This window comes from Ochotona curzoniae, unplaced genomic scaffold (genome assembly GCF_017591425.1).
Source record: "Ochotona curzoniae isolate NIBS_2020 unplaced genomic scaffold, NIBS_Ocur_1.0 scaffold_2453, whole genome shotgun sequence".
Lineage (NCBI taxonomy): Eukaryota > Metazoa > Chordata > Mammalia > Lagomorpha > Ochotonidae > Ochotona > Ochotona curzoniae.
The window spans coordinates 30,083,410-30,106,750 of NW_024467094.1; the positions used below are offsets into that span (position 1 = coordinate 30,083,410).

General features: G+C 50.9%; 3 protein-coding genes and 4 non-coding genes across 8 annotated transcripts in view; 2 read left to right on the plus strand and 5 right to left on the minus strand.

The window, feature by feature from the left end:
- Window positions 1-1,044: 1,044 nt before the first annotated feature.
- TRNAC-GCA lies at window positions 1,045-1,116 on the minus strand. The gene has a single exon. It is a non-coding gene; the product is annotated as a tRNA-Cys (tRNA).
- Window positions 1,117-1,755: 639 nt separating this feature from the next.
- On the minus strand, window positions 1,756-4,768 carry CUNH17orf98 (chromosome unknown C17orf98 homolog). Of its 2 annotated transcripts, XM_041001162.1 has the most exons (3): window positions 4,172-4,413; window positions 2,744-2,843; window positions 1,756-2,032 (listed from the first exon to the last, which is right to left on the minus strand). In XM_041001162.1, exons 1-3 carry the CDS (start codon window positions 4,376-4,378, stop codon window positions 1,875-1,877), a joined length of 465 nt encoding a protein of 154 aa, XP_040857096.1. In that variant the 5' UTR covers window positions 4,379-4,413; the 3' UTR covers window positions 1,756-1,874. The 2 variants fall into 2 exon arrangements, 1 of the variants encoding a protein (XP_040857096.1); XR_005885933.1 differs by lacking the exons at window positions 1,756-2,032; window positions 4,172-4,413 and adding an exon at window positions 4,694-4,768 and having other exon boundaries at window positions 2,785-2,843.
- Window positions 4,769-8,481: 3,713 nt separating this feature from the next.
- RPL23 (ribosomal protein L23) lies at window positions 8,482-11,991 on the minus strand. The gene is made up of 5 exons (XM_041001234.1): window positions 11,899-11,991; window positions 11,340-11,423; window positions 10,984-11,112; window positions 8,748-8,861; window positions 8,482-8,618 (listed from the first exon to the last, which is right to left on the minus strand). The coding sequence occupies exons 1-5, from the start codon at window positions 11,909-11,911 to the stop codon at window positions 8,536-8,538; spliced, it is 423 nt and encodes a 140-aa protein (XP_040857168.1). The 5' UTR covers window positions 11,912-11,991; the 3' UTR covers window positions 8,482-8,535.
- Window positions 11,164-11,300, minus strand: LOC121170572. The gene has a single exon (XR_005885998.1). It is a non-coding gene; the product is annotated as a small nucleolar RNA SNORA21 (small nucleolar RNA).
- Window positions 11,992-19,789: 7,798 nt separating the features above from the next.
- On the plus strand, window positions 19,790-19,861 carry TRNAC-GCA. Its single transcript has one exon. It is a non-coding gene; the product is annotated as a tRNA-Cys (tRNA).
- A 1,403-nt stretch (window positions 19,862-21,264) lies between these two features.
- On the minus strand, window positions 21,265-21,336 carry TRNAC-GCA. The gene has a single exon. It is a non-coding gene; the product is annotated as a tRNA-Cys (tRNA).
- Window positions 21,337-21,884: 548 nt separating this feature from the next.
- LASP1 (LIM and SH3 protein 1) overlaps window positions 21,885-23,341 on the plus strand; it is a 39,420-nt gene continuing 37,963 nt past the window's right edge. Inside the window, exon 1 of the mRNA XM_041001675.1 lies at window positions 21,885-22,094. Coding sequence (XP_040857609.1) covers window positions 22,026-22,094 — 69 coding nt within the window. The 5' untranslated portion in view covers window positions 21,885-22,025. The remainder of the gene's footprint in view (window positions 22,095-23,341) is intronic.

A 23,341-nucleotide genomic window follows, 5' to 3' on the forward strand; every position in this document is an offset into this window, starting at 1 on the left:
CATATGGGTTTTCCACATGAATGGCAGGAGCCCAAGCACTTGGGTCATCCTCCATTGCTTTCCCAGCCACATTAACAGCAAGCTGGATTGGAAGGGGAGCAGCCAGGAATTGAACCAGAGGTCTTCACATGGGATGCTGGCGTAGCCTTCTGAGCCATAATGCTGGCAACATATCCCTTTACAATTTAGAAACAAATACATAAGAAATCATAGCCCCAGGGCGGTAGCCTAGTGGCTAAAATCTTTGCCTCACATGTGCCATGATTCCATATGGGTGCCAGTTCTAATCCTAGCAGCCCTGCTTCCCATCCAGCTACCTGACTGTGGCCTGGGAAAGCAGTCAAGGACGGCCCAAAGCCTTAGGACTCTGCACCCACATCAGAGACCTGGAAGAGCTCCTGGCTTTGGATCAGCACAGCTCCGCTCCGGCGGTTGTGGTCACTTGGGGAGTGAATCATCGGACAGAAGATCTTCCTCTCTGTCTCTCCTCCTCTATATATGTATCTGACTTTGCAATAAAAATAAGTAAATCTTTTAAAATTAACTTTAAAAATACTTTATAATAGAAGAAATCATATCTATAAAAAGTGGATGTGTGTTTGTGAAACTAAACCTTTCTTCACCATCAGATGCCTCTTGTCTTCCTCCTCTGTCACCTCCCATCAGACTGAAAGTTCTTTGGAAACATGGACCATCTTCCATCTCTTTAATTCACAGCAGTTTCACATGTACTTCATTTCAAAATATGTGGTAAGTGAACATTTATCTCTTTATCTCATCATACACCAGATTGCCAAAGTTTGTTCACAGCTTTCAGGTCTAACCCTAAATGCTCAAGATTTAGAACTTCCTTGGGGATTCTTCCTTCAGTGAAGCCTGGGCTGGAAGAGGGGTCCTACAGTGGGTTTGGGCTGGTTGTGGTTAGAAGTTGACAAGAGGCTATATTCCAGAGCAAGAAGGAATTGAAAGTTCTTTGTCTTTTCCAGCAAAGGAGAAACTGTTGTTGCCACCAATATTTACTCTAATGTCTGTTTACAAAAGAGGAGGGGGCACCCGGATTTGAACCGGGGACCTCTTGATCTGCAGTCAAATGCTCTGCCCCTGAGCTATACCCCCACACCCACTTGCTGACCTCTTGTTTGTCCATTTAATGGTGAGTCAGCTCAATCAGGTTCCACCCACACAAGAGTTCTAACTGGCTTTGTGTTCTGAGGCCTCTCCTCCTATCATCTACTTTGGCTTTTCTCCTGTAAACAGGGTGGTGACACTCATAGGACTTGAGACAGCAGCTGTAAAGGACTTAGCACAGCAGAGGAAATGCCTGCACACCCAGTAAGACTTTACCAGAAGCCTGGTATGCAAGAACACCCAAAATATTGTCTGGTTTACCTGCTACTTTTGTGGGGAGAATTGAGAGCATTCAGGAGAAGAAAGATGCCTATCATTTCAAATAACCATCAGGAAATTCTTCTCAATACAAACTACCAAGGCTGTGGCCACACTGCCTGCTCTGCTCTAGATGGAGAAGGTAGCCAGCTTCTGCACCCGGGGCCCTGCTGGGAGCTGGGAATCACTTTGCTGGGGATTAAGAGTGGCTTGGTTGTTATCATACCAAGGGGTGGGTGTGGGTGGGTTGGGGGGAGCACTGAGGCTTCTTGGCCCTTGCATACCCCCTTCCCCCCAACCACCCCAGAGGCTGAGAGTGGAGAAGCGAATTCCTCTTCTCAGCTCAGGAAAGAAACAATGGACTCATAGACACAAATAAGATTTTTATCTGTACAATTGCATGAAGAGTCTATCTAAACACTTGTTTTAGCAATTGAACTGGGAGGGCTGGAGAGAGCAGAGGAGAGAAAGGGAGGGCAGGGATGGTGTTAGAAGAGAGGGAATGGAGTAACCTCTCCAAAGACTGATACATGCTGGCGGAGGGCAGGGGTGTTCCGGCGGTAGCCAAACCGACCATTGAACCCAGTGACGAGTTTCAGATCTCTGTTGTAGTGATCATGCCCGGTCACCTGCTGGAGAGAGTGCCCTTGGGGGTGGAGAGAGAGAGAGGAGAGAGAGGCATGAGTCTGCTGCACCTGGCCCTTCTCCCATGCACCTGGGATGGAAGTTCAGCCAAGCTCCCAACAGCCATGGCTGAGCACTCAATCCTCAGACATTCTGCACCTCTTGACTCTTGGCACCACAGGCTGGTGAGGCCAAGAAAGTAGGAGGTTTCCTAGAAATTAAGCCCCTAGCAGGCTTTGCAGTGAAAGGATCTATGAATATGTCACACTGGGACAGGAGGTTTCAGAAACTTTGGGGGTGTGGCTGAATTTGTTTTGTGTTCAGAAAATGTTGAAAATTGTCTCTACTGCCTCTGAGGCATCTGGAGAAAATGGATGACATCAAATTCTGTGGTCCAGGAGGTCCTGTGATATGACTGGATGGGAGTTGAAGGGAGAAGGAGTTGGGTGGGAGAAGCAGTGGAAATTTCAACCTCAGCTCAACTCTTTGTAGTAGATCCCCTTGGAGTCACTATGCCTCAGTTTCCCCAGCTGTAACAAAGGAAGGCAGGAGGTTTGGAGACATTGCCATAGGCATATGAGAGAAGGGGCACTGGGCCAACACCTGCTCACTCACCCCAAGAGAAACTATGCCTGGGGCATCCTTCCCCAGATGGGCTTCTCTCTGCAGCCCAGCTTCTTCTCTCCAAATTGTGGGACTGCAGAGTGAGGCAGGAAAGCAAGGTGACACTTGCCTGCCCCTGCCCAGTTTCTCCTGTTAAGGTATCGCTGTCCTTGTCCGAAGATATGGAAATAATCTACTACCCAGCCATCACGTCCTGTACCGCCATGATCCTGCAAGTGAGGAAGAAAAGTCAAGACAGCCATTAGCCACCACATGGGCAGATGTGAGCCTCAGAACAGTCAGTGCTCTCAGAGAGGCGCAGGGGATGGCTACACAGACCCAGCCCTGCCATGCAGCTTGGCAGGCACTGTAGGGAAGGTGTCCAGCTCTGTCAACAGCAGGCCATGTCACCTAAGGTCAACTCTTCCAGCCTCTCTGGCCTTCAATTTCCTGATCAGTACAAGGAGGGCCATGATGAGATTTAAGTGACTTGGTTCAGATGCAGGGCCTGGCATGGCGTGAATGTCACAAACATTATTTAAATGACAACATCCACCACATAGAGTGATTCCGATGGTTAAAAGAATGTCTTCAATACATAATCATCTTTAAAAGAAAAAAAAAAAAACAATGCCTCCAATATTAAAAGGGTTCCCCAGATGTTCACAGGTTAGTTCATAAGGCTCCTGGAAACCTTATGGAGTTCACATGCGGCTGTTGTCATGCTCAGTGTTTCCCACAGCCTATCTGGCATCCCCCTCTCACACAGGCCCTTCAAAGACTAAGGCCTTGGACCCCTGCTCCTTCTGTCGTGGGTTAGGTTAGCAGATGCACAGATGTGTGTCCACAACAGGGTGGGGGAAGTGGGGAGGGCGTGGACAAAAGAGAAGAAAACCTAAAGCAAGTTTCCCTTTTGTGCCGGCCCTGCCCACCAGGGCACACAATCACCAGGACCGTGGTTCCACATTGTGGCCATGGAGAGGAGCCTTTCAGTACACCCCGCCCCCTCCCCCCCACACACACACTCATAGGAGAGACACAAGCCCACAGCCATGAACAAACAGCCCTAGAGTCTGATCCCAGAAGCACCAAGCTGGTGTGGGGCCCACCATCCAAGAGGGGCAAGAAGTGGATTGGTCAGATTGGGATATTTTCTTCTCAGGGTCTACATGGAGCCAGTGTTGAGCTCCACGCCCCACACCTATAACATCACAAGAGGGAGGCACCTTGCCTAGTGTTGGTCACAAGATTTTCGAGTGTTTTAGAACGTGGGGTGCGGTCACCCCATTGGGCAGGCCTGTGACGTCACAACGGACAAACAAACCATTTATTTGGGAGATGCAAGCCTTAAGCCCTTGCAGAAACTCGACATGAGGCTATTATCAAGTTTCGCGGTGGAAGGCGCTTGTGAGCTCAGCTGGACTACAACTTGTCATGTCCTTCCTGAATTCTCCATTAATAACACCAAGGGGTGGGGAGTTGGGGGAGCCTCCGCTGGGTGTGCACCTGTGTGGCCCCACCACCAGTACGAGCTTCAAACCGGTGGAGACTCCTGTACCTGATGGGTTTTGCGCAAAATGGGCGGAACCACGTGGCTCTGGAAGTAGCGACGTGCGTGGTAGTCCTGCTGCGCATTGTAGGGTGGGATCGCGGACCAAAGCTTGGGCCTTGTGCGGTCATAAGCGTGGGCCACGCTGCTCACAGCCACCCCATCCAAGATAAAGCCCTTCTCCAGCCGCAGGGGACACTCGTACAAGCGGGACATCCCAACCACCACAGCTTCCCCAGGCCTTTCAAGCAGGGAATGAGAACGCTGGGTGGGAACTCCAGTAAGCATTGTTAGGTCAGGGGCACCTATGACACAAACACTATTGTCCCCACTCACCCTGGGTTACCAGCTAATTCCTTAGAGTCATGGGTGACATGCCATTGATTGGCCCTGAAGTGAGAGGTGACTAGGAGACCAAGCCAAGAAGACAGAGACAAGGCTAGTAAAGTCAGAACAGTGTGCATGCCTTCCTTACTTTTTTTTTTTTTTAATAATATGTCACATTGAGACAGGAAAACAGAACCCTCTCACCTGCTCTTTCAGTCCCCAAATGTCCAAAACAGCAGCCAGCTCCTTTTCTTTATTAAAGTTTTCTTTTTATCTGAAAGACAGGACAAGAAAGATCTTCCATGGGCATGTTCATTTTCCCCCTCCACCCCCTTTTTAAAAGACATTTTTATTGCAAAAGCAAATTATATTTACAGAGGAGAGACATTAAGATCTTCCACCTGCTGGTTAACTCAGATAACCACAACCACCAGAGCTGACCTATGCCCGGAGCTCCTGGGTCTCCTATGTGGGCGCAGGGTCTCAAGGCTTCAGGTCATCCTCTACTGCTTTCCCAGACCACAAGCAGGGAGCTGGATGGGAGGTGGAGCAGCTGGGACAGGAGCTGGTATCCACATGGAATGCTGGCACTTGCAGGGTGAGGAATTAAGCATCTAGCCATGGCTCTGGGTCTTTTTTTCCTCCTAAGGGCTGATTCATTTCCTAAATGCCTGTTACAGCCCTGGCTGGAGCACAGTGAAGCCAGGAGCCAACTCAATGAAGATCTGTCATAGTATTAGGTGTTAGAACTCTAGTGTTGGGGGCCCAGCAGCATGGCCTAACGGCTAAAGTCCTCACCTTGAACGCACCGGGATCCCATATGGGTGCCGGTTCTAATCCCAGTGGCCCCACTTCCCAGTTGAGGACGGCCCAAAGCTTTGGGAACCTGTACCCACGTGGGAGACCCAGAAGAGCTCCTGGCTCCTGGCTTTGGATTGGCTGCAGCCATTGTGGCCTCTTGGGGAATGAACTATCAGACAGAAGATCTTCCTCTCTGTCTCTCCTCCTCTCTGTATATCTGTCTTTCCAATAAAAATAAATAAAAAAGAGTAGAGACTCAGCTTGCCTGGACATACGGCAGGGGTGAGAAGCCAAGCTTCATTTCATTTGGGCAGCAAGCAGTCCCTCAAGTCCCATGATCCTGAGGTGAGTGGTATACACATAGAAGGACTCCTTGGTAAGATTTACAAGAGCAGCACTTTTTGCAGCAGTCAACCGTTCGCTTGCCTGGAGATTATGTATCTGTGCTTAGTTTCATTGGGGGTTTAAGCCTTAGTGACCTAAAAGGTAGATTCAAGTTCTTGAGCCATCACCTGCTGCTTCCTGGGCCTCCTGAGGTATGCATTTTAGCAGGCAACTGGAACTGGAAGCACACAAATAAGATGTAGGTATTCCAAATGGAGTCTTTTTGGTTGCTCAAGAGTTGGGGTGGTGATGGGCTGAGCTAGCTGTGACCATGGAACCTACCATCACTCATGGGTAAAGGGACCGACAACAGTCTGGGCTGGTCAAGGCAGCAGCACCTGAATGTGCATCCTAAATAGGGTGAGGGATGGGCCAGGCTGCAATGTTTACCAGCTCATACAAGGCCAAATGGAATGCTAGACTATGCTGGGCACTGGCCTAACACCCATTGGCATGTATGAGAACTGGATTTGGGAGTGGGTCAAGTGGGGGAACTTGGGAAACTCCCCTATTGGGTCATAGCTCCCGCTGGTGATCACCTGGTCCAGGCCTGGGGGTCGGACAAACTGGGCAAAGTAGCTCCAATGGCTAGCTAAAGTGTGGGTGGGTTATGGAAGGGGGCAGACCGGGCAGGGCTGAGCAAACCTTAGCTCACAAACACAAATAGAAATCAAGATGAAGCACAGGTCATGCCGAGCTTGGATCTTACACCAACTGGTCTGCGTGAGGCAGGGATGCCAGGCCACAGCATTGAAGGCAAAAGCAAAGACAGGTGAGGGGCTATGCCAAGCCGGGCATGCGCATGATCTATGGCTGGGAACAGGCCCAGTTGCGGACTAAGAGGACACCCTATCTGGGTTGGAGTTCCCACTGGTGAGGGTGGGGGCTGGAGTGGGGCTGCATTCTGGTCTGGATATGGCTGCAGTTTCCCTTGGCACAAGCGTGAACTGGGACTGGACAACCAGGCTGGGCTAGACTCCAACACCATTTGGTGCTCTGGAGGACCAGGGTAGATGTAGGATAGACTAGGCTAGGTCTCTGCCCCTTCTGAGCCATGTACAAGCTATGTCTGGGTATGGATGAACCTTGCCGGGGCTGAAACATCCAATAGTAAGAATCAGAATGCGTTGAAGCCCAGTTAGGAAAGGCCACTTTTTCTGCTAGGACAGGAGGTGGACTAAGTAGGGCTGGCTCATGGACTCACAGGCATGTGAGAGATCTGGCAATGGGAGAGGTTCTGATGGAGGAGCCTGGGCAACTCCTCTGGCAGGACAGTTCCTGCAGGTGAGTGCAAGAAACACGTTAAGGAGCAGCCTAGACCAGGCCAGGGAAAGGTACCCACCGGCATATATTTGGCACAGGTCAGGGGTGGGCCAGGCTGAACCAGTTCACATAAGCTGCTGGCAAATCTGAGCACCAGAACAATGAGGTCGGACCAGGTTTGGTCATAACAAATGCAAGTACACATTACAGCTAGATTGTGTGCATGCTGGGCTGGGCCAGACTGTAACCCCTCATCAGCTGAAACTGGGGGTGGTCTGGGCCAGGATATAGCACCCACTGGCAAATGCCAAAGTGAGGCAGGCCATGCCAGACTGGGCTTTAGTGTCCAGTCAACACACATAGGAACCAGGAGTGGGGGGTGGGGGGCAGGAATAAAGCTGGTAGGGGGGAATGTGGAGGGACCCCCTGCTGAACACCTTGCCCACTGGTGAGCATGAGCTGGGATGGGGACAGACCAGACCTGGTAGGGATACACCACCTGTGGGCCTCATGTGAACCAAATCAGGTAAGAGCCAGCCTTGCTTTGCCATGATCCCATATGGGTGTTTGTCCTGGAAAAGCTGTCAAGGATGGCCCAAAGCTTGGGACCTGATACCCACAGTAGGAGTTCAAGAGGAAGCTATTGGCTTTGGATAGGCTCAGCCCTGGCTCTTGTGGCCACTTGGGGAGTGAACCATAAATCTCTATTCCTCTCAGATATACAATCTGACTTCCCAATAAAAATAAAAATTTTAAGATTTTTATTGCAAAGTCAAATATACAGAGAGGAAGATCTTCTGCCTGATGATTCACTCCCCAAGTGAGCACAATGGCTGGAGCTGAGTCAATCCAAAGCCAGGATCCAGGAACCTCCTCCGGGTCTCCCACGTGGGTGCAGGGTCCTAAGGCTTTGGGCTGCCCTCAACTGCTTTCCCAGGCCACAACCAGAGAGCTGGATGGGAAGTGGAGCTGCTGGGATTAGAACCGGCGCCCACATGGGATCCCGGGCGTGCAAGGTGACAAAGATCTGTCTTTCCTTTTCTCTGTAAATCTGCTTTTCTAAAGTAAACAAATCTTTTTTTAAAAAAGATTTTATTTTTTTAAATTTTTATTATATTTTTATTGGAAAGGCGGATATACAGAGAGAAGAGACAGAGAGGAAGATCTTCCGTCCAATGATTCACTCCCCAAGTGAGCGCAATGGGCCGATACTATGCCAATCCGAAGCCAGGAGCCTCTTCCGGGTCTCCCACACAGGTGCAGGGTCCCAAAGCTTTGGGCCGTCCTCGACTGCTTTCCCGGGCCACAGGCAGGGAGCTGGAAGGGAAGAGGGGCTGCCGGGATTAGAACCGGCGCCCATATGGGATCCTGGGCGTGCAAGGCGAGGACTTAACCATTTGCGCCACCGCGCCGGGCCCCAAAGTAAACAAATCTTAAAACAAACACTGATCTGCCTTTCCAGAAAGCTTAGAAAGAAAAAAATATCCAAATGAATCATTGGTTAGGGTGTCAGGAACAGCATAAAGAAATAGCAATGCAAGCACTGGGCGCAAATAATTTTTAATTGGTTATCTTTTTTATACAAATACACTGAACAACTAGGCAATGCTGCCTGCGTTGGATGCAATCCTGGGCCACAAGTCTGCACACTCCTTTGCAACTGGTCCAGTGATGGCAGAACCTGCATGAAAAATAAAACAAAAACGTGAAGGGAGAGGTAAGAGAAGGCTTACCTCATTACAGCAGGTGTGTAATGAGACCCAGGAGGCCATCCTCAGAGCCCTCAGCAATGATGCAGCTCCCTCCTTACCTTTCATCTCGCCTTTATTGTTTACTATGACTCCTGCATTATCTTCAAAATAAAGAAACACACCATCTTTTCTTCTATATGACTTTCGTTGTCGAATTACCACTGCAGGATGCACTGAGGAGGGAAAAGGACGCCTGTCATTCACCCGCTTCAGAGCCCCCAGACAAGCTGCTCAACACCTCAAGGGAGGTGTACACACTTACTCACTCGCCAATAGCTGCTTACTGCTCTCATCATGACCACTTGCCACTTGAGACGTGAGCCCAGTGAGTGGAAGACCCTTCTCTGTCCCCAACTACCTTCTAGGTAAAGTAATTCAACATTGTTTCAATGTAAGGTAAACCTCCCCACCCAGCTGTGGGACTGAGATATATATGAAAGGCAGAGTTAACAGGGAGAAACCTTGCACCCACTGGTTTAGTCCTCAAATGCCAGAAACAGCCAGGGCTGGGCCATGTCTAAGCCAAAGGCCATGAGCTACATGTCTGTGCATGGAGCGAACCCAAGTATCTGGACAGTACATACCAGAAAAAGCTCCTCCCAACAATGTCCACTTGAGGCCAATCTTAATATTCCACTCATCACATAACCCCCTTTCCTAAATCATATAGTGCAAAGGATCAGACATATTTAGGGTACCAAGTTTTACATGCATTGATTCATTTATTTGCAACTGACCCAATGAAAACCTTCAACTACTAGTGTACTCGAGCTATGCTAAAGAATGCAAGAAAGAGGAAATGAGAAGAAATTGTGACTGAAGTGGCTGAGCCTGAAGACCAGGCCACTCTAGCCTCCTGTGGATGCCTCTGGGACAGCAGCAGGTGTGGGCCCTGGGACTTGTATCCCTGCCACCCCAACAGGAGCACAGGACTCTTGAATGTCAGCCTGGGGCAGCCCGGTCCTCCCACTAGATACACATCCTCATTCAAGACTACAAACACTGGAAAAGTAAATCGGGAAAGGGTATGTACAGTTCTTTGGGCCAAGTGTCAGAACCATCTAGGCAAGCTGAGTTGGGACACATCCTGAGGCAGCTATTTTTACTTTACTGAGTTGTCCCTGCTCTGAAGTTTGCCACTTGAAAACCACGAATGCTAACACATGGATTAGACAAAGCCATACAGTAAGACTCTGAGAGCTCCAGCCCTGCTGCCCCCACCCCATTTTTCTATGCTTTCATGCAGAAACCTAAATCCTAGGTGGGATCTGCTGATCAGCTGCTAGAAGGACTAAGACAGTAAAAGGACTGCAAATTCCCAAATGGAATTAAAAACAGGTTAACATTGGAGTCTGTCCCATCACCTCTTCAGACCAACAGGACGTCCTGTGGTCATCGCACCCACCGAGCAATGGCTGTTGGCTCTCCTCTTCCCTGACAGCTCCCTAGGTCACATGCAGACCTAGGCAGTGTTCTGACAAGAGGGAAAAGCTCTTGCATCCTCTCATCTAGGCTAATCAACAGTCACGTTCAGTGAGTGAAAAGGGCCAAGATTTACCTCCTAGAAGACCAAGACCCCACTGGGAAGTGGGCAAGTAAGGCAAGTAAAAGGAGTGGCTGGAAGACACAGCTGTGACCTGTCATATCACATCTACACTGCCAAAGGGCAACAGCTGATGGCAAGGACAAGCTCCAGCGTCCTGTGAGCTTCCAGGGCAGCCAGAATCAAGCAACAAGCAACGAGCAGCTCCTGGTTTTAGTCTCATGGATTACAGCCAATGAAGACCAACTTCCAACAAGCACAACGTTGCCTTCAACAAGCCACAATAGGTGGCTGCCTCACTTAGGACCTACCACATAGGACAGACTCCAAGCCTCCACCAAGTGCTAGCTAACAAGCTGGACACTCCGACTTGGTTTGTTACAGTTCTGGACAAAATCCCACTACCCGATTCCCTTTCAAACCATTGACTCTCGAACGGGCAACCAGGCTGTGTGGCCTCCCCTGTCCTGGCGGTACCACATAGTTCACCTGGGGCCAGGCTATCAGCAAAGAACAGCCTGAATGTCATGAAAACTGTCTCCACTTTGAGCATCTGCAGGAGCACACGGGACAGAGCTTGCCGTCTAGGAAGGAGCCCCAGTGGGTATGGAGAGGTATGCGCTGGGTTCCCAGGGGACAGGACTCCTGCTGAACTGAGCCGGGGCAGTGGCAGGCATCAGCAGACCGGCGTTGCGCTTCCGGCCTCGGAGGCCTCCCTGGACATCAGCCGCCCACCCGGCGGAGACACTCACCCTTCTTCCGCAGCTCTGGCTTGCCCTTCTTGACTGTGGCCATCACCATGTCCCCGACGCCGGCGGCAGGGAGCCTGTTCAGTCGTCCCTTGATCCCCTTCACGGAGATGATGTAGAGGTTTTTGGCTCCTGTGGGAACGGACAATCATCCTTTGGACCAGGCCGGGCGGCTCCCGCGCCGTTTGTCACACCACCGATTGAAGCCGGACGGCACAGCACGCCGCCGCTTCACCCAAGAGCGGTGTCGCTTGCTCTGCCCCTTCCGGACGGCTCGCTGGGTCACCGGCAGCAGGCCCAGCGAGTGCTTTGAAAGGGGTGGACGGAACCCGGGGCGGGGGAAGGAGCCAGGGCCTCACCTGTGTTGTCCGCACAGTTGATGACGGCACCCACGGGGAGACCCAGGGAAATGCGGAATTTGGCGCCGGAGGACCCGCCACGTCCTGCGGGCGAGGAGGGAGAGCGGGTCAGTGGGCACGGTCTGGCCGCGGCGCCCGAGCTGCACCTACGAACCCCACTGGACCTGCCACACTCTCTCTAGCAAAGCGCCTTCCCGCGCGCCGCCCTGTCCTGCCACCAGCCGTTCCTCATTACCATCCTTAGGTCGAGGTTGGGGAGCTCCATGCTCGCTCCACACTTGTTCCTACAAGGCCAGACGGCACAGGTCGTCCACACCGAGGCCAGAGCCTTTGCAGCTTCACCCTCGCTGCTGCCAAGAGCTCACCCCGTCCACTCGAAAGCCAAGCTGGGATCCCGCCGGCGCCACCTCCCCCGCCACCCAGCGCCTGCTTCCAGGGCGCTCGCCGCCAGCCCGAGGGAGCCTAACGGTGCTAGCTGCCTAAAGCCGCCGCTCCCGGCCAGGCCGGGACTCCCTGCGCCGCAGATGGCGGACGATGCTCTCCAGAGCCGAACGCTCACCTCGCTTCGACATCTTGGATGCCGGAAAGAGACGGAAAGGGAAACGGCGCAAAGGACGCTGGGATTTGAACTTTGATGCCCCGCCCACTTCCGTTACGTGACAGAGCGTGTCTCCCAGCCTCTGCCCTGATTGAGGGCGCTGACGTTCTACGTCATAAGTCCGGGACTTGGATTTGGGCTGCAAGGAAGGTTGGACGGAGTCTGTTTTGGAAAGCTGGTGAAACCCGGACCCTCCACGCTGCGAATCAAAAGTAGTTGGGGACATGCAAATACTGATTTGTTTTCTCATCCAGCAGTCTTTTTAAAAAAGGTTTATTTTATTTTTATTAGAAAGACAGAGTTAGAGGAGGAGACTCAGAGAATCTGCTAGTCTGCTACCCAATAGCAGATCTTTCCTATCCCATCGCCTTCCCAACATCCTGTGTACCTTCCACAGTCTGTTCTCAGCATCTTAGACAGTAATCTCTGAGATAGCATCGTCCACCTTGCATATCAGGCAAATGCCACAGTCCAGAATGACTCCAGGGTCTGGGTTCCATGACTTTTCTTATTATTATTTTAAGACTTACTTATTTTTATTGGAAAAACTGATATACAGAGAAAAAGATAGAGAAGATCTTCTGTCCTATGATTCACTCCCCAAGTGACCACAACGGCCGGAGCTGAGCCAAGCCAAGCCAGGAACCTCCTCCGGGTCTCCCATGTGGGTGCAGGGTCCCAAGGCTTTGGGCCACCCTCCACTGCTTTCCCAGGCCACAAGCAGGGAGCTGGATGGGAAGTGGGGCCGCTGGGATTAGAACTGGTGCCCATATGGGATCCTGGTGCCTAGCAAGGCGAGGACTTTAGCTGCTAGGCTACGGTGCCTGGCCTTCCCTCTGCTCTCCTAACTCTGCCTTTCACATTAAAATTTTGTTTTTGCATAAAGTAGGCACTCAGTGTTTAAATATCGATGAAAGAAAAAAAGAGAATAAAGCAATATATGTAAAACACAGAAATAATGATCTGTTTTGTTGCAATACCACTTCACAGTTGTATCACATTCTAAGGGAACTGTTTGGAACTCATTCAGGCCATGTTCCTTAGGGAGCCCTACGCAGCACAATCCATTTTAAAATTATGTCTGGAGCCCGGTGTGTTAGCCTAGCTGTTAAAGTCCTCGCCTTAAACCCACCAGAATCCCATATGGGTGCTGGTTCTAATCCCGGCAGCATTGCTTCCCATCCAACATCCTGCTTGTGGCTTTGGAAAGCAGTTGAGGATGGCCCAAAGTCTTGGGACTTTGCACCCATGTGGGAGAACTAGAAGAAGTTCCTGGATCCTGTCTTTGGATCAGCGTAGCACCGGCGGTTGTTGTCACTTGGGGAGTGAATCATCAGACAGAAGATCTTCCTCTCTGACTCTCCTCCTCTCTGTATATCTGCCTTTCCAATAAAAATAAATAAATCTTAAAATAAATCCTTAGAAAAGTATGTCTGAATTCCTGGGTGTCCAGAAATGCCTGGCATATACTAGGTGCTCCTCAGAGGTTGCTGGGCACTGGTATCCCATATGTCTTTATGTTGCTGAGAGCAGATTGGGGAGGGTACACAGGATGCTGGGAAGGAGATCCAACAGGAAGCTATTGCTGCAATCCAGGTTGTGTTAAAATTGTAACAGCAGAGGCATTGAGGTAAGTCGGGTGCTGCGTATGATTTGAAGGTTGAGCCAACAGAATCTGCCGTGTGAAACAAAGAGGAAAGCAACAGCGTCCTCATGGTGCCAGCATCATGCTGTGGCAGGTTAAGGTACTACCTGAGATGCTGGCATCCCATATTGGTGCCAGTGCAAGTCCTGGCTGCTTTGCTTGCTGCTAATGTGCTTGGGAAAGTTGTGGAAGGCAATCCAGCACTTGGGCCCCTGCAGCTGCTTGGGGGATGTGGATGAAGCCGTTGCCACCGTTGGGAGTAAACCAGCAGATGGGAAACGTGCCTCCTTCTCTGTCACTCTGCCTTATCAAATCAACAAAGGTGTTTAAGGGGAGGGCTGGAGGAGGGCTATGAGAGAAGCAGTTTTCTTAGTTGGGTCTTCTGCCAATGTCTGCAGAGGAAAAGGTTGATTCTCTTCTCCCAGGCTCCTGGATCCAGTCTCCAGGTCTGTAGACTTGATTTAGTTCCTTCTCCATGCTGCCAAGGTTTGCACTTACTCAAAAGCTATTGCAACAGCTTGTAAATGGTTTGACCACAACCTCCCATTGCTTAAGCCCCCTTGTGTGACTCCTCTGGTGCGTATCAAATGAAGCCCCAGATGCTTAACAGGGTGATGCTGATGCTTCTCCAAATGGCCATTCCCTTCCTGGCCTCCTTCCCCGCCACCTTGTCTTTACTGAGATTGCTGGGCACGCCCTCCAGTGGCATACCTCCTGGTAAGCAGCACCACCATCTCCTGATGTCTCTTTAGCTGCAACAATGGTTCTCATAGATTTTCATCTTACATCTCTTTACTGAATTATTCAACATCTCAATATACAGGCTATGTCCATTGACATTTCCAGAATCAAAAGAGAAATATTTATTTATTTATTTATATTGGAAAGGCAGATATACGGAGAAGAGGAGAGATAGAGAGGAAGATCTTGCATCCGATGATCACCCCAAGTGACCACAATGGCCACAGGCAGAGAGCTGAATGGGTCGCTGGACCACCAGGATTAGAACCAGTGTCCATATGGGATCCTGGTGCGTTCAAAGTGTAGTTGTGTTGTCTAGTTGTATAGTTGTATTGTGTAGTTGTGTTGTTGTATAGTTGTGTACTTTCATTGTGTAGTTGTGTACTTTTGTTGTATAGTTGTGTGCTTTTGTTGTGTTGTATAGTTGTGTAGTTGTGTACTTTTGTCGTGTGGTGTACTTTTGTTGTGTAGTTGTATAGTCTGGAGAAGGCGTCAGTAGATGGAAGCTCTGTCTCTGCCTTTCAAATAAAATGGAAAACAAAACAAACAAAAATGCTAAATGTTATGGGGTGCAGTTAGTGATAGCCAGCATCCACTGACATTGGGCAAACAGAATGTGGTGCTGTCCCCTACCCTCTGTCCTGAGGTGGGGCCTAACAGCAATGGAATGTTAATTCCATCCTCAGCCACTCCCCACCACCACCTAGGTATTCCCTCTTGCCCACCTGTGACTCACCTATCAACTGAGAGGGGACAGTATTGCATTGTCGTGTAACCACTCCCCTCATAAGCCCCTTTAAAAGGCCTGTGAAGGTCCTGTGCTTGCTAGGACACACAAGAATCTGGTCTGGGAATACCTCAGAGTTTCTTTAGGGATCTCCCCAATCAAACTGCCGGATGCAGAACCCTAACCAAGAAAAGACAGAAGACACAGAACAAGTCAATCAGCTATTTGTCAATCAAACAGCTATTTCGCTGTTGGCAGCGAAATACTGGGCAAATGGAGACTCTATGATGGACTATGTCAATCAGTGGATTCTTCAGTGACCTCATCATGCTCGGAGTGGCGAGACTGGCAGCAAACATAACTGGTGAACTATCAAAACCACTTGAGCAAGGATCTCAGAGCATTCCCCATATCCGGAACTTGGGGTGGGTGGGAAACTGGGTGGGGCTTTTCCCTCAATATCCCCCTTTACCTCAGATACATGAAGGAAACAATATGGAAATAATAGTCTTACCCACTTCCCTATAGCCCTTGAACCTTTTTACCCTAATTAACTGTGTAAAGATTGTAAAAAAAAAAAAAAAAAAAAAAAAGTAAAGAAAAAAAAGGCCCGAGAAGCAGGGGCTCGCTCTGTTTCTGGTCAGTTGCTTCCATTGCTCTGGCACCTCAGCTCCTGGCTGACCCAGGGCAGGTAATCCCCTGAGCATGGTCCCTGTGTTCTGCTTAGTTGGTAAAATGGATATAGCAATCAGTTTTGATGTTTGTGTTTGCATGCTATCACGAGTTCCAGGAGAGGTGAGGCCTGGCAGTAGTGGGATGTGGGCAGAGAAGCCAGGGAAAGGTGAATGTCTGCAGCTTTGTAAGCGTGTCCAGGTTATTCATTGCATGTCTCTTGGGGTAACTTATATTGTTGGGGAAGTTGGGACATAGGTCTTCAGCTTAACAGATGGGCTTGAGGAAAATGACCATTTATTACTCTTGGGGTTATGTTTGGTTGCATTATGACTGGTTGGATTGCCATATGGACTTGTGATTTGCTATTTGTAGTGAACTCTGTTATCATCAAGCTTGGTTAATAAAGACTCCTTAATAAACCTTAGACATGTGTGGTGTGATCTTGCTCGCACCACGTAACACTAAACCTGGGCAGACTGGTGGAGGAAGGCAGCGTACAGCACTGCAGGTTAAGCCGTTGCTTGCGATGGTGGCATTCTATATTGGAGTGGCACTTTGAAATGTAGCTGTTTTGCTTCTGATTCAACTAAAACAATTAAAGTAAATATATATTTAAAACATTTTAAAAATTTTTATATCATTTTATGACATAGTTTCATAGGCTCTGGGATTCCCCGAACCCCACTCTAAGCCCTCCCCCCATATTACTCTATTTCACTTCCTTTTGGACATCCATTTCCTGGCATACCTGTTTGCTTAACCTGTTGTGATTAGATAACACACAATCCCTGGAAAGCCCATGCCTGTGTTTGCCCATGAAAGGCAGAATGAAACGGAATCTTCATCAGAAAGGCTTTCTATTTTGTTTCAAGTACTGTAAGTATTGCATTGTAACTGTTTTTGGGGGTCCTGCTTTGCCCTTTTATTATTTTTTAAAGATTTATTTATCTTTATTGCAAAGTCAGATATACAGAGAGGAAGATCACTCCCCAAGTGGCTGTGCTCTGCCAATCTGCAGCCTTCTTTCCGGAAAGGACTTTAGCTCGTAGGCCACGGCAGTGAGTCCCGTGTTTTGTGGTTTTAAAAGGGGGGACCCTCTTGATCTGCAGTCAAATGCTCTACCCCTAAGCTATATCCCCCTGCTGGAAGAAAAAGAGATTGCAGCTTAAATGTAGCATTCCTCTGTCTCTTCTGTATATCTAACTTTTCAATAAAAATAAATACATCTTTTAAAAAAAATGGTAGGATTCCTCACCAGCTGCTATACCCAGTGATTGAGGCTAGTCTGACAACTACACTAAGTGACTTCAAATTGTCTGCAATCATACCGATAAATCAAGAGAAGATTACAGAATTAATCCAGACATAGACATTGAGAGAGAAGGGAAACGCCCACTCTGACTGAGGCTGAACGGTCCAATGCTCCCACCTCTGTAACCCTCTACCTCCAGCCTCCGAGGAGTCTTCTAGGCCCCTTCCCACAGTACCTGCCTGCAACTTGAACTGCGAGAAACCCGCAGCCTGCTGCTTTGGACACATCTCAGAAGCTCTCCTGCTCTGCATGTTCCTCCACTGTTGGCCCTAGGATCTCTATTTCTCCAGCCCAGCTGTAAGACCCTCAGGGCAGGGATCATGTCACATTATTTTTTCTATTCCCTGAAGTGCTCTGTGCAGTGCTCGATCCATCGTTAAGTCCTTGCTCGCCAAACTGCAGCCTAACTTCAGCTCAACTGTGCGGTCCCTCCTAGCCTGCTCCCAGGAGCTGAATGATGTTAAAGAAAAATGCACATGCGTGTGTCACTCCACCAAACTCAGATGGATTTCTGCCTTGCATTCCTGCATCCCTGCCCATATACCATCACTTTCCCACGCTCCATAATAATGATCACACACTTTTCTCCTGTCTCACTTCCTCCTTATTTGTTCTCATCTCTTCACTCCCCCAACTCAGAAACTTGCTTCCTCTGTTTTGGGGGAAATAGAATCACCCAATTAGACTGTAGTGTTCATAAATGGTTAACAAGTCACTGGGGGAGGGGGAGGATTTTTTTTTTTTTTTTTTTTAGCATTTGCCAATTTCAGTGTGCGAATACACCCACCTGCTGATTGCGAGATATCAAAGGGAAGTCAACTGGTTTAAAAATATCCCTAAAATGTAGTTATAAGTTCTTGCAAGCCAGTTTGAACCAAATCCAGCATGCTTTGGAGATCAAATACCTCTTCATCATCAACTGTTCCCCTACATCGGTGATTTCCCAAAATACATGTCACTGGCTTAAACCCAGAGCTCCCGAATTAGCTGGATCTTTCCGGTTTTGGATCTGCTCAGTTGTGCTCATTGTGGCCATTTGGGGAGTGAGCCAGCAAATGGAAGATCATCCCTCTGTCTCTCCTTTTTCTTCTTCTTCTTTTTTTAAGATTTATTTATTTTTTTATTGGAAACTCAGATATACAGAGAGGAGGAGAGACAAAGAGGAAGATCTTCTGTCTGATGATTCACTCCCCAAGCAGTTGCAACAGCCAAAGCTGAGCCGATCCAAAGCCAGGAGCTTCTTTCAGGTCTCCCACACAGGTGCAAGGTCCCAACACTTTGGTCCGTTCCTCAACTGCTTTCCCAGGACCACAAACAGGACTGGATGAGAAGCAGAGCAGCCAGGATATGAACCAGTGTTCATATGGGATCCTGGTGCTTAGCAAGGTAAGGATTTAGCTACTGAGCTGTCGCATGGATCCTGAATCAGGATTTAAATTTTTTTAGATTTATTTAATTATTATTTGAAAGGCAGAATTTACAAAGAAAGAGAGACAGGGGCCCAGAGCGGTGGCCTAGCAGCTAAAGTCCTTGCACAGCACCGGTCGTTGTGCTCACTTGGGGAGTGAATCATCGGACGGAAGATCTTCCTCTCTATCTCTCTTCCTCTCTACACATCTGACTTTGTAATAAAAATAAATAATTAAAAAATAAGAAGAAGAGAAGGGGGCTGTGGGGGTAGTGGTCCAGGCAGGGTTTGCCTGGCTTGGGTCCTTAGGCCTGCTGGTGTGGTGCCTGCTGGGTCTGTGAGCCCTGGGTGCGGGGACCAGCGTGGCTTGGGTCAGGTGGCTTGGGACACCAATGGTGCTTGGGGAAAGCTCCCTGGCCACCTGGGGGCGCACATGCAGAGACTTGGTGTGTGAGCTTGCAGGGATCTGGGGACGGCACAGGTTGGGAGTGTGAGGATCTGAGATTTCAGATTCAGAATTGGTGGTCTGATCTGGAGTGCATATATCAAAACTGGCCTCCTCTGTGGAAAAGACGAAGCAATGGACGGCTGGCCCAGATGCACATGGAGGATGCGGCCACACATTGGGGCCTGCAGAGGACATTTGGTATCACAGCAGAGGAAAGAGGACAGAACAAATTGGACAACTATCCCAGCTAAAGGATGACAGCAAATATCTGGATGAATGGAGATTCGAAGTTCGACTATGTCAGCCAATGAACATTGGAAGGAGTTCCTTACTCTTGGATCAGCAAGACCAATAGCATTGCAGAACTATTGAAATCACTTGGGCAGAACTCTGGGCGTATGCACCACATCTGGGACCCTGGGTTGATATTGGGTGGTCGTTCTCCAACCGTGCGTTTGGGAGGCTGGGTATGGCTTCTCCCCTTGTCTCCTTCCTTCCCCCTGATACAGAAAGAGGAAATAGAAATTTGGAAAGAAACAAAGATTAATTAATTATTAATTAATTAATTAATTAATAAGAAAGAAGAGAAGGGGGCCACTGCATTGCTAGCCAGGAAGGTGTCTTTTTAGCTCTTGCATTCTTCTTGGAAATTCCCTGGAGAATGATTATCCAGGTTTTCAACAGGTTATTTTCTGATAGGGAAGAGAGGAATACCTATATTCATGTGTTTTAAGATCGTTGCTATTTTTTTAGTTGATTTTTGTGGTTCATGCCTCCCTAGTGGTAAAATCAAGCATTATCTAACAAAGATACTGATCTTGAAAAATTAGACATATTTTTAGTGGGAAAACTTTGTTGTCATTCGTGAAAGTATTTACCTTCCTCCCGCCAGCAGAGGGGGTATAGCTCAGTGGTAGAGCATTTGACTGCAGATCAAGAGGTCCCCGGTTCAAATCCGGGTGCCCCCTTCGTTGAGGTCTTCGTTTTTCAGTAAATATTTGTGCAGTCATAATAATCCAGAATCATTTGAAGGTACAATAGGACCCTTCTCTAGATCAGGCCATGCATTCCTCTCTACCTCTACAGCCAACCGCACAGAAACTAGGGGATGCATTGGTTAAGTGTTAGTTGGTTTGGGGTTTAAAAAAAAAAGGAATAAGGTTATAAGTTTTCAGATACTATTTTCCTAGTTCCTAACTTAACTCAGAAGCCTAGGAGAATGAGTGAATCCAAATCTGAGGCTTACACCCCAGAAGTTCAACAGGGAAGGCACAGATAGAAGATAAAGGCTTAAAGACTGTGAGTCTCCTTTAAGCTCAAGGGCAGGGCTTTGGCCTTAGGACCCCAGGTGGCAAGCTCCAGGTCCTGTGTCCAGGACAGAGAGAAAAGTTGGTTACTTGCCGAGGCTGGCCTCTGTAGCAGCAGTGCCATCTCTGTGTCCAGTCCCCAACTGGGGAAAAAATGAGCTAGACTATTACTCCCAGGGGGAAATGACACAATCAGATTCCGGGTCTAAAATACCGCAACTGCCCCCTGACCCAAGCTGAATGCCTCTCCCTTTCGCTTTTATTTTTCCTTTTTTTGGGCAAAACCTAGCGGAGAGGGGCCGCCTTTCACTTCTCTCCCTTTCACAGTGATTTCCTCCAGCCCAGAAACCATCACCCCCAGTGACGCAGCAAGAGGCTCTTTGTCCCCTTTAAGTTATAAAACTAGCTGTCCTTTTAGTGTTGGTCTAGTGATTCCCAAAGTGTGGTCTCCCCTCCCCTCTGCCCCAGCCCGCGGTGCAGTTCCCAGGGCCGGAAACCGGGGTTTTGGTTATATAAACCCTCGGGTCATTTGGACGCACCCCGAAGTGTGAAAACCCCTGCGTTCCTTCTTGGCAGGACACTGAATGAGCGCACCGGTGTGTGCCAGGACTGTCACTCCATCTACCACTCCACGCGCCTCAGAAGCAACAGAAAAGCACATCCGCAGCCTCCGTAATAAAGTTTAAGTTGGAACTGTGTGTTTGCGGTTTGCTTCTTCGTACTCCTTCCCGCCCCAGCTCCCCCATGCTTCCACGGAGGCAGAACGCTTGAGGCAGTCACCCTGTCCCCAAATCTGTCACCTCGAGGTGCCTGGCATGCCTGAGCCCGGCCGCCGCACAACTCTGGCGCTACAAGGGCAGCGCGCCTAGCCACTCTTTCTCCTCCCTTTGAGCACAAAGTGAAACGGAGAGCTCTTGGCTAAGGTAAGAAAACGAAAAAGGGATTGCTTTTTAGGTTTTGTCCGCTCCTAAGTCAGGACCCCACATTGCAGTCAAGAACGGAAATTGGACCACAGGCAATAACTGGGGAGGAAAAAAAAAAAAACAAACTAGCAAGAGTTAACCAGGGGGCACCCGGATTTGAACCGGGGACCTCTTGATCTGCAGTCAAATGCTCTACCACTGAGCTATACCCCCACGCCGCAACCGGCGCTAGAGGCGGCTCTTTTGAGTTTTCGAGGTGGTCACCGTTACACTTGGTGAGAAGGAAAGACTTGCAGGAGCAAAGGGGGCCGCGCTGAAGGTCGAGGGTGCCCTGCTCCTCGGATTCCGGGGTTGGGCCGGGACCAGGGCTCCGAGGCGCCCAGTCCGGGAGGAAACGATGGGTCCGCCCTGCAAACGTGGGCCAGGGCGTGGGTGAGACGAGCGCTCGTGGGCGGGCCGGGGGGCTCCCGTCCTGCCCCAGCTGCACGCCTGGTCCCAACCCCTGGAAGGTGCTCGAAGCAGGCGCATCTGCTCGGGCGTTCCGGGAAGGGCTCCAACCCCATCCTGGACGGTGCTCCCAGCACCAGGTCCATCCAGCGTGGACAGGGCGGGCCGCCTGCCCGGAGCCGCCCCCGCGCAGCCCCGCGCCGCCCGTGGAGCGCGCCCGGCCGCGCGCGCCCCTGCCCGCGCCCGCCGCGCGTCCCCGCGCCGGCCCCTCCTCCCCGCAGTGTTTATTAGGGGAAGGAGGGCGGAGGCGGAGGCCAGTTCCTCAGCTCCCGCCGCCAGCGCCGCCGCCGCCCGTGCAGTGGCAGCCGCGGCCGCCTCCTGTCTCCTCGCCGCGGGGGAAAAGAGGACGCGCGCGAGCCAGCTCGGGCGTCCCCGCCCAGCCTAACCCCGCAGCCATGAACCCCAACTGCGCCCGGTGCGGCAAGATCGTGTACCCCACGGAGAAGGTGAACTGTCTGGATAAGGTAAGCCCGGGACGGCCAGCCCTGTCTGCGCCCGGCTGCGAAATGGGGGGTGTCGGGGGAGAGCAGGGAAGGGGCCGGGTCTGGGGCGCCTCATCCCCGCCGCGATCTCGGGGCAAGGGAGGGCGGGCAGTGTCCTCAGGGGCGTGGGGCAGACCCCTCTCCCCAACCCCCCAGTCTGGAGATCGGGGGGTCCAGGGCGAGGCGAGAGATCCACGCGTGGCGGATCCCCGGGAAAGCGTGGGCTGTGCACGCCGGGCTTGGGCGGGCGCGGGAGGAGCGGGGACCCCGGGCTTTCCGGGGGGCGCGCGTTGGGGGTTCGAGGAGGGGTGCAGTCCCGCCCCCTAGGAGACGGCCGCTCCCTCTCCCCGCCGCGCCGAGCGCCAAGTAGGCGGAAGCGCGGGGGAGGGGGCGGGGCAGCGCCCGGGGGCCCGGCGGAGCTGGCCGGGGCCGCCGGCCTTCCTGCCCCGGAGCCTTCGGGGGGCTGCTGGAGAGGCGGGGGTCGGCGGCTGCCACGTCTGGTGGCGGGGCTTCCGCGGCAGGACGGACCCCCCCCATTGCAACCTTCCCCCGTTTTTCAAACGCCCTGCACCCCCTTAGTGGTTCGGTAGTTTGGAGGTGGGGTCCGCGCAGACCTCCTCTCCAGGTTCCCCACCCCCCACCTCAGATTCCAAGTCCGCTCTCGCTGCTGGGTGGCCCAGCCGCTGTCGGCCGTCCTCGTCGGGGGGACCGGGACGGGGTGGGGGGGTGCCTCGCAGAGAGCTGAAATTGTGCTGGGCCTAGAGACCGGCTTGCAGAACAAAGAGCCGAACTTTTCAAAGCCGGTTTCTCCATCGGAGGGTGGGGTTGGCTGAGTTCGGGAGGAAGCCCCGCCGAGGGAGAGGTGTTTGGGGGGGAGGGGAGGGTGGCCTTTTTAGAATTCACTGTCCCCTAGAGACCCGTACACGCCCACCCGCCCGTGCTGGACTAGTTCATCTGCTTGCCATTCTTCTTGGAGGTGGGGGTGGGAGGCACCGAATAGAATTGGGTATTTCCAGCACACTTTGGGGTATCCGCCTGTGTTGTAAGACCAAGGCCAGTGACCACTGGGTACCCTCCTCAGTTTGGAGGGGAGGCCTCTGTTTCTTCCTCTTCCTCCTCTTGCCTGCCATCCACCACCCAGAGCTGGCTTCAGGTGGGAACATTTCCTCTAACTGGCGACAGTACAGAGGCCCTGAGTCAGGGTCATGGCTCACCCCCGCCAGGTTTTA

What these genes read in the sequence shown, in the direction of transcription:
- CUNH17orf98 (XM_041001162.1), bottom strand. Translation starts at nt 4,378, where the DNA reads ATGTCCCGCTTGTACGAGTGTCCCCTGCGGCTGGAGAAGGGCTTTATC. An exon ending in TTTTGCGCAAAACCCATCAG is followed by an intron (nt 2,844 to 4,171) that starts GTACAGGAGTCT and finishes CCTCACTTGCAG; the next exon opens with GATCATGGCGGTACAGGACG. An exon ending in GAGAAACTGGGCAGGGGCAG is followed by an intron (nt 2,033 to 2,743) that starts GCAAGTGTCACC and finishes TCCACCCCCAAG; the next exon opens with GGCACTCTCTCCAGCAGGTG.
- RPL23 (XM_041001234.1), bottom strand. An exon ending in GCCAGAGCTGCGGAAGAAGG is followed by an intron (nt 8,862 to 10,983) that starts GTGAGTGTCTCC and finishes TTCCCTCCTCAG; the next exon opens with TGCATCCTGCAGTGGTAATT. An exon ending in CAATAAAGGCGAGATGAAAG is followed by an intron (nt 8,619 to 8,747) that starts GTAAGGAGGGAG and finishes TTTTTCATGCAG; the next exon opens with GTTCTGCCATCACTGGACCA.